Source organism: Castor canadensis, chromosome 11 (assembly GCF_047511655.1).
Source record: "Castor canadensis chromosome 11, mCasCan1.hap1v2, whole genome shotgun sequence".
NCBI lineage: Eukaryota > Metazoa > Chordata > Mammalia > Rodentia > Castoridae > Castor > Castor canadensis.
In genome coordinates, this window is record NC_133396.1 from 63,842,214 (window position 1) to 63,855,077 (window position 12,864).

Here is a 12,864-nt window from a genome sequence, read left to right on the forward strand (position 1 = left end):
GACCGCATCTCAACAAACAAGCCAGGAGTGGCGGTACAAAATTGTAATTCCAGCTACATGGGAGACATAGGTAGGATATCTGAAAAATAACCTGAAGCAAAAAGGACTTGCGATTACGGTTCAAGTGGTAAAGTACCTACTCAGAGTAAAAAGTCCCACCCCAGCTTCTTGGGACATCTCTACTTACCTGCTGACAGCCACAGTCCCTTTCTGTCACTGTTCTGGATGTCCATGAGGCTGGTTATGGGCAGAGCCCACACTGGCAGCTCATCCAGGTACCATGGGAGTCCTGGGGAGAAGGCTGTTGGAGCTCAGAGATGGTTTCCGTGTTCGTGCCGTAGTACCTGAAGGAAGATGGCAGGCACACCTGGGGGATGTATCAGAAGAGGTTGGCAGTGCCAGGCAGTCTTCCAGGCTCTTGCCTTAGCCACCACATGGTGAGCCCCTTACGAGGCACATTCACAAAGCGTAGGTGGGTCCTGCTGGACTCTTGTTTCGTGCCAGGAGCCATCCTAGGGTACATGACTGGCAAGGGCTACTGGAGTCCTAGGCAGGGTTTTCTGTTTCATCAACACATCAGGATACCAATTTAGAGTGGGAAGGAGCACATAATGGCCAGGGGTGGCCAACCTGTGTATTCTTCCAAGTTGGGGTCATCCAAATCCCCACGATTTCTGTGTGTAGGGCTGTCCGGCTGGTCACTGGGGGAACCAGTTGTTCCCACACACACACAGCACGGCTTCTTGGTCCCTGGCTTATAGCACTTCCTGGGGACACCAGTCTAGTCTCTGTTTATGCCTCCACTAAGAACGGAAGAAAAGAGGACTTCTTAAAAGCATGAACTTTCCAGTCTCTCTGGGATCAAGACAGGAATAAGTTGCAAGCCAGGCCCTATAAACAGGAGAAGCTACAGCACTTCATATATCCATATTGACCTGGGCAGCATTTTGCTGCATTCAACCCCTGATCTCTGCTCTCCTAACTTCCTATAGCTTCCCCCTATACAGCACAAATCCCACCTTCTCCAGGTAGAACCTATGTCCCTTTCATGGTACCCTGGTCCCTCCCTGTTTCTTCTGAGGCAGCAGCATCACTTCTAGCACTGATGCTTGTAGCTAAGACAGGGTTACCCCCACTAGTCTGAGCTCCTTTCTCCTTTCCCATCACATCTAGTTCAGGATGGCACACTGACCTTAGGACCTGGTTACTTGCTGGGGTGGCCAAATGGAAGGGTCCAGTCAGCTGGTCAGCATTCTTGGGGAGGCCTTGGCACCAGGTAAAGCTGAACACTGTGCTGGCCTATATGGGTCCAGCTTTTGACTTCACCAGGCCTCTGGGATGGAAGATTCTGCTGTGGTTCAGCATAGCCTGTCAACCTCCAATCCTGGGCAGAGGGACTTATCTTAGTTCATTCAATCTTTTATGGACTCAAAAGACCTTGCAAAAGGAAAATAAGATTCATGAACTGATATAGATTCCCATGCCCAGGAATCTCTGGCTATCAGAGATTCTCTGATAGGATCTCTGGCTATCAGAGAAACTGCCACAAAGAAACCAACCCAATTATAGCTTGTCTTCGAACAGGGCTGCCAGGGCACCAAAATGCCTCCCTCTTCCCCAGCCATCTACTCCACCACTATGTGATCCTTACTCTACACTTCTTCCAAAACTGGCTTATCTCAGAGACACACATAAGTGAAAAACAACACATTGGGCTGAGACTCAGGGATGGGCCCAGCACTCATTGGGGGTGGGCCTACAAGGGCCTTATGGGAAGGCAGCTTCTGAGCAACTTAGTCCTGAAAACAAGTTTCATCAGCCAGAGGAGGGCTGTGGGGAAGAAGGGGGCAGGCTCTCTAGGGTGCATAGGCTCCTAGCTCCTCCTATGGAACCACTGCTGTCAGGTCACTTGCATTCAGGCTGTGTACCAGGAAGACCACAGACTCAGCTCTTCTCCCTGGAGTGGACAGGCCAGGTTTTGACGACACTACAGAAATTGTGTCTTTAAAACTGATGGCCAGAAGAGGATTTTCATCCTATGCCTTAACTCTGCTCCCCTGAATTCAGGTAGAGGACATGTGTGACAGACACAGTGACTGGGTCTAGAGAAAGCTGGTGGCTTTAACTGTTTGCTCTCAGTGGATCGCTTCCTTGAGGAAGCACATAGGTCTACATAGCTTAGCACTTAGGGAGGCAGCCCTTCTCCTACATTAGCGAGAACAGAGACCTTCCTGTCCCTCCTTGGTGAAAGCTAGACTCTTGCTTTAAGGCCTCTGAGACTGGAAGGATTGTGTGGTTTCTGGTTTCCTTTGTCCCCTTACTAGAGCCAAAGGAGATTTGAAAGAGTTGAGTTGAAGTTTGGATCATGCTGGCCTGATGATTCAAGCAAGAAAAAAAGTACATTTTTGCAGCTTCCCAAACCCAGCTGGAGTAATTCCCTATGAATTGTTTCTAATTTGGCTCATCTCACTTTGTTTTTCCAGGAAAAGACTTTTTCACATAGCCTACACTTCCTAGAATTGCTCAGAATGTCCAATATGTATGTGCATGTATGCATTTGTTTGTTTCTTTGCTTATTTATTTGCAGTGCAGGGCCTTATGCATGCTAGGCAAGCACTGTAATACAGTCATGCAGTGATTTTAAAACAGCATCTGAGAGCCAGGCCTGGTGGTTCACACTTGTAATCACAGCTACTCATGAGATGGGAGACTGATTGGAGGGTTTGTAGTTCAAGGCCAGCCCAGGCAAGTTAGGGAAACCTCATCTCAACAAACAAGCTGGGTGTGGTGGTATACACCTGTCATTACAATATGAGGGAGGTAGAAATGGGAAGATCGGCTGGGCACTGGTGGCTCATGCCTGTAATCATAGATACTCAGGAGGATCGCATTTTGAAGCCAGCCCAGGCAAATAGTTTGTGAGACCCTATCTCAAAAAACCCTTCACAAAAATAGAGCTGGTGGAGTGGCTCAAAGTGAAGGCCCTGAGTTCAAGCCCTAGTACTGCAAAAAAAGAAAAAAAAAAAAAAAAAAGGAAGATCTCAGGTCCAAGCCAACCTGGGAAAAAAACACGAGACTCTACCTGAAAAGTAAAAAGGGCTGGGGGTGTGGCTCAAGTGGTAGAGTGCTTGCCTAACAAGTGTGAGACCCTCAGTTCAAACCCCAGTCCAGCCAAAAAAAAATTAAAAACCATCATCTGAGGACATCATAGTATGGGCCACCGCCTCATCCTACTCTCCTGCAGGAAGGAATGGCCCAGCTCAGGCTAACAAACAGGAAAGGGAGGACCAAAGATGGCTGACCCAGTCAAATCACACAAAAAACACTACTTGTGCCTTCTCATTCCTAGAACACAATTCCTCCTTCAGCAGGATCTTTGGGGGTGTTGGACAGTAGGGATGATGCCCAGGTCTCAGTCTTCATGTTCTTACTCATTTTTTTAAAGTATTTATCGTCACAGATCTACCATCAGTAAACTCCCCAGAGATCTAACACGGAGCCAAGGATGAGGCACTATCACAGAGTGCATATATTTTGAAAAAGTTCTCCTAGGTTAGCAAACAACTCATGAATTCACTGAAAAATGCAGACTTGGTGGCCTAAAAATATGATTTGGGAGAGAAGCAGAGGAAGCAGAAGGGAAGCCTGCTTACCTCTTTGGGGAACACCAGAACCAGCTGCCCTTGTTGGCACGCCACTCAGTATTGCACTGAGGGAACTTCTGCTTCTCTTTCTGTTCCAGTTTATTTGCCTTCAAGCCTTTGGTCATCACGGCTTCTACCTGGGTCAGTTCTGGGGTGGGCAGCCCATCCTCTCCATAGAACCTTCCGATCACCCTTCCTGTGGTGACAGGAGAGAAGTAAGAGGCACAGTGAGAATGAGGCATGAACAGATGCTGAACTTTTGTAATCAGTTGGAGTCAAATTCAAGTTCTCAGAGTCTAGGCCACAGGGTTCTACTGTAGCCTGATGGTCACATACTAACCACTCATACTGGAGGGAGGGAATGAGATTGAACCCACAGCTTAGCACATGCCACTGAGTCGTCCTCAACACCTCCCCCACTTTTAAAATTTTGTTTTGAGACAGTCTCATAATGTACCCCAAGCTAGCCTTGAACTCTTGATTCTCCTGCCTCAGCGTTCTGAGTAGCTAGGATTACAGGTATGTACCACTATGCCTGACCTAGGTACTCTTTTTAAAACATGAATCATATAGCTCACTTCTCTGCCTCTTTAAAACCTCCCCTAAAGCATGTGGATAAAATACAAATTTCTTTTCTAGGTCTCTAGGGTCCTACAGCTATTTGACTTCTGTTAGCTTCTTCAGCCTCTTCTCAAGCCTCTTGCTCCCTTATTCCCTGTGGGCTCCAGCATGTTGTTTTCCTCTCCATTACCCAGCCAGTCTTCACTGCTCCCTACCTCAGGCATGAATCCTCCTTCAGTCTGAAATCCTCTTTCTAGGTCTCAGTATGGCTGTCCCCTTCTCACTGTCAGGCCTCCACTTAGCTGTCATCTCCGTAAGGCCTCCCCTGACAACCTGCTCTAAAGGTGCCCACTACCCCCAAACACACAGCACATCAGTTTTATCCATAGCCCTATTCGGAGGTTTTGGTTCAGTTTACTTGTTTTGGACATGTTTCTACCCACCAGTAAGGCCCAGCACTCAAAACAGCTTTGCACAGATCATTTCTAAAAATACATGCCAAATAAATAGGGCACTGGTCCCAGGTCTGTTTTGGGTTGGCATGGCATAGAATTTTGGCTACCGAGGGGCTCTGTATTACATTTCTGTTTTGGTGAGTTTTAGACATGAGACCCAAAGAGAGGATAGCAGGAGCAGAGACAGAGTTCTAGAATCTGTATCATGACACAGTGGTTATCAGGTGGGTCTCTAAGCCCATCTGTTTCCAGAGCACCACAAAAGCCATTTTATTTTCCCTTGAGGCCCAGCCATGTGACTGCCACAGTGGTTTCCTGTCTTCACTCAGTATATGCCTTAAAAATATACTTCAATCTCTGACATGTCCTGAGAGTTTCTGGTGACCTAAAAGAAACTTACATGATCCCCATCCCACAGAGTGACAGGAACTGGACTTAACTAACCCCTGGTCCCTATGAGGATTAGAACCATAATTTATCAATAGTGGACATTCAAATAATTCCTGACTTTAAAATTCTTCTGAATCATTTCCAGCTACATGACCCCTCCACATATTACACATTGTTCCAACAAGACTAGATCATTCTTCTCACCATCACATTAGCAACACTCCTGTTCTCCTCCCCAAATTTCACTACAAAGTATTAGGTCTGGCATCCTTTGCCCACTCACGGGGTTCCATTCTCTTTTGTATTGAATTTCTCTTCTTTATTAAGTCAGTGATGTCTCAACTGTCACTTGTCAGCCTCATGGTGGGGCAGATGTATGAGAAGTAACTTCCTCCCTGACAGGCATGGTTGTGGTCTCAAGAACAATCCAGGGAAGACCGAGTGAAAACAGAAAGCCATGCTGCAGGTTGGGATGATAAAGACCAACAACAGCTGAGGTTGGAAACAGAAAGGCACAAACCAGATATTATGAAAGAAAGCCTAGCCAACTCAACATGAAGAGAGAATTCTCACAGCAGGTGAATGTAAGCAGTGATGACAGAAACTGACATTCAGAGGCATTAGGGACAGGGAAAGAACTTCCAACTTAGACATGTTCCAATGGTGAAGTGACACTGGCATGCCCCAGGAGTAAGCTGTGTCAGTGTGACTCATGAGAAGTAGGGCTGCAGACAAGTAAGGGCTCCAGCCAAGATAGCGCTCTGTGCCTGTGAAGCAATATACTGCTTTGTGTCTGTAACACTGCCTTAGGACACTGTTAGGGAAGCTTCCCACTTAAGAGGCAAGTTCCCTAATTATTACCAGTAAGCAATAAGTGCTATCCCCCAAACAGCTAACATCAATGTTTGATCAGCATAATTTGTACCAGGGACACAGTTTCCTCAGGAGCAAAATTAAAGGGAACTGTCAGAATTACATACCAACTTGGCACCAAGGCTTCCTGGTTATGTGCTGACACCGACGGAAGCTGCCCTCTTGGTGCTGGCTATTCATGGATGGTGCAGAGGACCATTAGCTTATCCATCCATTATCTCCTTCTGGGGCTCAATGCTGCACCAACAGCCAGAGTTTAAAGTGAAAAACCCAGATTTTAACCTTGAGCCCAATCCCTAGAGAATCCTGGCCCCTTGAAAAGCAATGCAAGACCATCAAGTGAAAACTACAGAAATAGCCTGTGGACTACTACCAACAAATATATAATTGTTCTCAAAGAAAGAAAGCCAGTTTCGAAGTGTCAGCATCTCAGAGAAGGACAGATCAGTTACATCCTCTACAAGGCCTGCTTCGGAGTAGTCTCCGGTCACAAATGCTCTGGATGCATCTCGGCCTATAGGAGACAGGTTTCCAACAGATTCAGTTATAAATCAGACATTTTATCAACTCAAAAGTCTGTTTTCTGAAAAAGATGTCCTGATGTCTCCTACTCCCCATCCCCAGGGAAATGCAATACCCTCTCTGTAACAGATGCTCCTGGACCTGGGACCCACCTCTCCAGCATTTGTCATATTCTTTCACTTACTTTCAGCAACATTTAATACAGGTGACTATTTCCTTCTGCTTTCGTGACAATACACTCCTGGTTTTTCTCCTACCTCTCTAGTTCCTCACTTGACAGTCTTATCCATGCTTATTGTTTCAAATTCCTCCTTTATAAAAGATCATCAAAGCTTAGCCCAGACTTCTCTCTTAAGCACCAGACCCTTCAATCTGACTTGTCTATTCAACATCACTTAGCTATGACATCCAAGTGTAAAATATCTACATTGAACTATGGTAATTAACAACCACAGCCCAGGAAACCCCCCTCTACTCTAGTATTCCCTATCTCAGTGCCAGCCAGTTGCTCAATCCAGGAATGTAGTCCTTGACACCTCCTTCATCCCTTATATTTAATCAGTGCCAAACTCCTTTATTTTCTTCCTAAACAGTTCTTGTTATCAGTCTATCAGTATCCACCCACTGCCAGGCTGCCATCATTTCTTATTTGATTTAACACAGTAGATACTTCACAGGCCTCACACATCTCTTCTTGCCCCACTATCTAGTCTCCATATAACACTTAGACTGATATTTTTAAAACAAATTCATCGCTGGGTGCTGGTGGCTCATGCCTGTAATCCTAGCTACTCAGGAGGCAGAGATCAGGAGGATCAAGGTTAGAAGACAGGCAAACAGTTCTCAAGATTCCATGTGAAAAATACCCAACACAAAAAAAGGATTGGTGGTATGGCTCAAGTGTAGAGCAGCCTGCCTAGCAAGAATTAAGCCCTGAGTGCAAACCCCATGCTGCCAAAAAAAGAAAAAAAAAATCATCATGCCGTTCTCCTTGTCCTGCCATTTTCTCCATTGTTCGCTGTGCTTGCCTCTTTCACCTCCTTCCACACGAAGCTAAGATCTCTGACAAAACTGGTACTTTTTCCTTCTGGCACTTATAATAAAGTTAATTAACTGTAGGATATGTATTTAAAAAAATTTTTAAACCCAGGCCTGACACATGCTAGGCAAGTGCACCACCACTGAGCTACATCTCCAGTGTGATACCTATTTAATGTCTGTCTTTTCTAATTACCTGTAAGTTTTATCAGGGGAAAAAAAAACCCACCAAACTCATTTTAATACATATTCCCCAGTGTTTGGTACAATGCCTGACCTTGATGAATTCCTAATAACAACTGACAAAATGAAATTCATATATTTACAGTTAATTGGTTTTTTGTTTTTTGGTTTTTTTTGCAGCACTGGGGTTTGAACTCAGGGCCTCACACTTGCTAGGCAGGCACTCTTACCACTTGAGCCACTCCACCAGCTCTGTTTTGTGATGGATGTTTTTGAGAGAGGGTCTTGAGAATTATTTGCCCAGGGCTGGCTTTGAACCATGATCCTCCTGATTTCTGCCTCCTGAGTAGTTAGGATTACAGCCGTGAGCCACTGGCACCTGGCCAGTCCACTGATTTTTAACAAGGGTGTCAAAATCAATGAGGAAAAGAATAGTCTTTTCAACAAGTGGTGCTGAGACAACTGAACCAGAGACATGCAAAAGAAGGAAATTGGACCCTTACCTCATACCATATGCAAAAATTAACTCAAAATAGTGAATTACCTGAATGTTTCAGCTAAAACTATAAAACTCTTAGAAGAAACCTTAGGTATAAATCTTTGTGACCCTAGTTGGGAAAAAATTTCTTAAGATTTTGGTCAAAAATTAAAACTTTTGCAAATCATGGGACATGATCAAGAAAGTGAAAAGGCAACTACAGAATGAAATATTGGAAAACCATATACCTGATAAGGTTCTAGTCTCTAGAATGTATAACGAACTCTTGCAACTCAATAATAAAAAGACAAACAACCCAGTTAAAAAATGGACAAAGGATTTGAATGGACATTTCTCCAAAGAAAATATGGTCAACAAGCACATGAAAAGATGCATCAGCTGGGTGCCGGTGGCTCACGCCTATAATTCTAGATACTCAGGAGGCCCTGAGTTCAAACCCCAATCCAGCAAAGAAGAAAAAAAAATAAAAGATGCATCATTAAACATTAGGGAAAAGTAAGTAACCACAATAAAGTGTCACTTCAAATCCATTAGGATAACTATAATAAAAGACATTAAAGAGTGATAGAGGGTAAATTTAGTCAAAGTATATTAACTACATGTATGGAAATATCAAATGAAATCCCTTTGTACAATTAATTTACAATAATTAAAAAACAAAATAATGGACTGGAGTTAATAGTTCAGTAGTTGAGCACTTGTCTAACATGCACGAGGCCCTGGATTTGATCCCCAATACCACACACACACAGACATTAACTAATCTTTTTTTTTTTTTATAATATGCCTTTATTATATAACTTACAAACATGTTAAAAGTTAAATTGTAGTTTGTGACTGCTTTCCTTTGTACTTTGCTTGTGTCCAAGAAAGTGAAAGAATTTATTTTTTGATTAAAACAAAGATAACAAAGCCACACACACACACACACATAAGGGGGAAAAGGATGCGAAAACTACAAGTATCCTGCACTGTTACATTATTGTTATAAACTGACCACGCTGGTTCTTCCAGATACTCTTGTGATGGCTGTAGTAGCTGTATCTTCAACACCTCCATTTCACTCATAGATCCTCCGAGGCTTCCGCAGCACCACACCACCTTTTGTCATAGCACTTTGGAGGCGTTTTATCTGTGCCAGAACTCACGCGAGGGCCACACGGTCCCCCAGCCCTGTTCTTTCCGGGCTACACCTAAAAGCTCCAGATTCCCCCCGGGTTCCGGTTGGTGAACTCGGGGGCAACAGCTTCATTTTCCAAAGGCTCCACTTCAGGCTTCGCTGCCGGCGTGGAGCTGGTAGACAGGGCCGCGAACCCACACTCCAGGTTCCTGTAAATCCACCGCAACTCCCAGAACCGCGGTTGAAGCGCCATCGCCAAGGAGACCTCGGGCAGAGCCTCAGAGAGCCTTGCCTCCTTTCCTCACGGTCATCTCGGCGGCTAACTGTCCCCAGCCATACTAGCTCGGAAAACAAGCCATAGGATACCGGAGGTCACTGAAACCTCCACGACCCGGAACTAACATTAACTAATCTTAATGAGGATGTGGAGAAATTGAAATTCAAATACTTTCCTGGTGGGAATGTACAATGGTAGAGGTACTTCAGAGGACAATTTGGCAGTTTTCCCCCAAATTAAACATAGTATTACCATATGACCCTGCAAATCTACCTCTAGGCATATACCCAAGAGAACTGAGAACATGTTCACACAAAAACTTACAAATATTCATAGAAGTACAGAGGCAAAAAAAAAAAAAAAGGAAATAACCCAAGTCTATCAACTGATGGATAAAATGTGGTATATTTATACAACGCAGTATTATTTGGCCATAAAGAGGAATGGAGTGTGGCTACGCATTGATGAAGTATTGATGAACCTTGAAAACTTGCTAAGTAAGAGAAGCCAGACCAAAAAAAGGCCACATACATGATTTTATTTATATGAAAACTCCCAGAAGAGGTAAATCAGAAAGTAGAAGTTGCAAAGGCTGAAGGGTGTAGGGAATAGGGAGTGACTGCTGACAGGCACAGTTTCTTTGCCAGGAGGTGAGGGGTGATAAAAATGTTCTGGAAGTGGGTAGTGATGATGCTTACATAAGTTTCCGACTGTAGGACCCCCACAGAATTGTACACCTTAACAGGGCAGATTTTCTGTGAATTGTAACTCAGGAAAAATAAAAATACTGACAGACTAAACAAGTGAGTGAACACACCTGCTTTCTTATTAGAGTGTGTGGGCAGTGTGGAGCATGTGAACAGACATCTCTGGAACTGGAGGTGAGGCTCAAGCAGTAGTGCTGCTTCACAAGCACCAAGCCCTGAGTACAAACCCCAGTCATAGCAAAAAAAAAAGAGAGAGAGAGATACATCTCTGCTTCCTCAGCACCTGCCACCTCTACATGGTAGTCAATAAATGGCATACAGGAACTTTTAACAGACACTAGAGTACACTGCAAAAGAAAAGTCCCCAAAACAGAAGACTCTATGTCCACACTTGTGCATGCATCCATGACAGCTACATCAGCAGGTGGCAGGACACTGTGCCAAAAACTGGCCTCAACTGCAGAGACAATGAAAAAACAAAAATGAGCCCCACAAACAAAACAAAAAAACCCCTTGATTCCAGTCCCAGCTCTGTTCTCACTCACTTGTGCCCCTGGGTTAAGTCTCTTCTGGTTGGACTCTCTGAAGAAGCTTGGCAAGGAAGAAGTGATTTATATTTAAGTGCAGTTTCCCAGTTCCCCTAAGATAAGGACAATGCTTATTAAATATCAGCCTAGTCCCTGGCTTTAGGCTTGCCCTGCATTGTTTGCTTTTTCCTTCCTCTTTTGAAACCTGGGAGATAGTCCCCTGGGCTGGTAAAGCAACATGTGAAAAAGTACTAGGCTAGTAGTCCTGTTCTGTGTCCTTTCAGGTTTTAGTTGTGAGCACTTTTGGGAAATCACATTCTTCAATCCCCTCAGGTGAACAAAGGGGACAGTAGAATAAACTTCAATTGGTAAATGTTTTTAGAGGCCTAGCATAAAATCAGCTTTATTCTGTTTTTATTTTTCCATGTTTAGAAACCGGGAGGAGTGCATGGTTCCTGGAGGCACTGCAATACCAGATCGATGCATGCAGTAGACAGCAAGCTCCTATTCCATCTCTCTGCTCCAATAATCCATTTAATGCATTGTCCTCCAATAGAAGGGCGTATCAGGTATTAAACTGATAAGAACAGATACTACACTTGATCTGAGCAAAAAGGCTGGGAAACGATTAACCAGCTTTATTCTAAGTTGCTTATTTGCCTGTTTCTTTTTGAGACAGTTTTGCTGTTTGTTGCCCAGGCTGGCTTCGAACTCCTGGCCCAAGGGATCCTCCTGCTTCAGCCTCCACAGTAGTTGGAACTACAGGAACGTGCCTCCCATTGCCTCCCTCTTACTCTAAGTACTAAAGGGCTATCGAGGTGACTGCATTTGCTTTCACCTCATCTTTTTTTAAGGCAGACAAGTGCATCTGTGGCAGAAGCCAGGACTCAAATCATTGTATTACTTTTAAGGGAAACCTGGGGAGGGAGGAAGAAAGGTTATTTCAGATCAGAGCATATAGACGTCACTGGAATTAGGCTAACTGAGTGCTGGGGCTGTGCCCCACTAGCCCTGCACTAAGCCTGGCACATACCAGGTGTCTCCCGATTGGAGACTCATGTTTCTGGAACCTAAGTCACGCGCGGTGGGAACAGAGAGGGTTCAGGAGTCGGGGCGCAGCCAGAGAAGGAGCGGGGGGCTGAGTTATGCCAGCCGCGGTGGGCAAACGAGGGGGTGGCGGGAAACTGACAAATAAACGAATGAATGAGCAACACCCGGCTGCCACGGCCCGCGAAGGAGGGAAAGGCGTGAGCAGCTTCGCTAGTACCTGTGAAGCCACTATAGTGGGCCCTGGGCTAGTAGTGCCTGCGGCCAGAGGACACATCATAGATGCACCGAGCAACGCCAAGTAAAGGCCCAGGTCTCTGGGGCCACCGTGGTAGTGGGCCAGCTCCTCGGGTATGAGAAGGTGAAAGCCAGCGTGGGCACCCCACCAGCCCATCAGCCGTGCCGCCACCATCACCGCCACCGCCACCACCAGGCTCAGCACAAGCCCATGCCTGCAGAGCCTCCGCATTCAGACAGATGCACCCACAGCGCGCTTCCTGAAGTTGCCGTCTCTATCCACAACTAAGATGGCTGAGACGCTAACCGTGACGTCACCACACGACTCACACAAAATCTTTGTGTCACGGGTGCACTGGAGGATTCTGGTTCCCAAAGCACTCGTAAGAGGCTGGAACACCCGGAGTCATGGGCAAGAAAGCAACTTTATTGACAGAAAAGGCTCAGCGGAGAGACGCCTGGTGGGGTCAGAACGTGGATGCCCCAAGCGGAGGAGTGTTGAGTTATTTATATATGAAAGCTTCCACCTTAACACAAACAACAGTTCCTGGTGAGATCTTGCAGATCTGTCTTTGGCGCACACGGGCTTCCTGGTCCCTGGTTGAGCTGCTTCCTCTGCTTTCCCCAGGTCGCAGGTGTCAGGTCGACACGGATGGAAAGGCCAAATCAGAGTCAAATGACAAAGCAAGCAGGCTTTATTGAGAGCATGCTCTCGGGGGAGGTTTACTGTCCCCAAAGAACAGGGCCAGAGAAGTTGCGCTGGAGAAATGGCAGCCCAGTTTTT

At 45.4% G+C, this 12,864-nt stretch overlaps 1 protein-coding gene and 1 non-coding gene across 2 annotated transcripts; both read right to left on the minus strand.

Moving 5' to 3' along the window:
* Positions 1-494: 494 nt before the first annotated feature.
* On the minus strand, positions 495-12,405 carry Cyb5d2 (cytochrome b5 domain containing 2). Its single transcript, XM_020163487.2, is given in 5 exon segments — positions 495-803; positions 3,654-3,840; positions 6,297-6,437; positions 12,064-12,129; positions 12,132-12,405. Coding segments are annotated over 5 exon segments (789 nt in total). The 5' UTR covers positions 12,313-12,405; the 3' UTR covers positions 495-589.
* LOC141414208 (U2 spliceosomal RNA) lies at positions 11,236-11,425 on the minus strand. The gene has a single exon (XR_012439285.1). It is a non-coding gene; the product is annotated as a U2 spliceosomal RNA (small nuclear RNA).
* Positions 12,406-12,864: the final 459 nt, after the last annotated feature.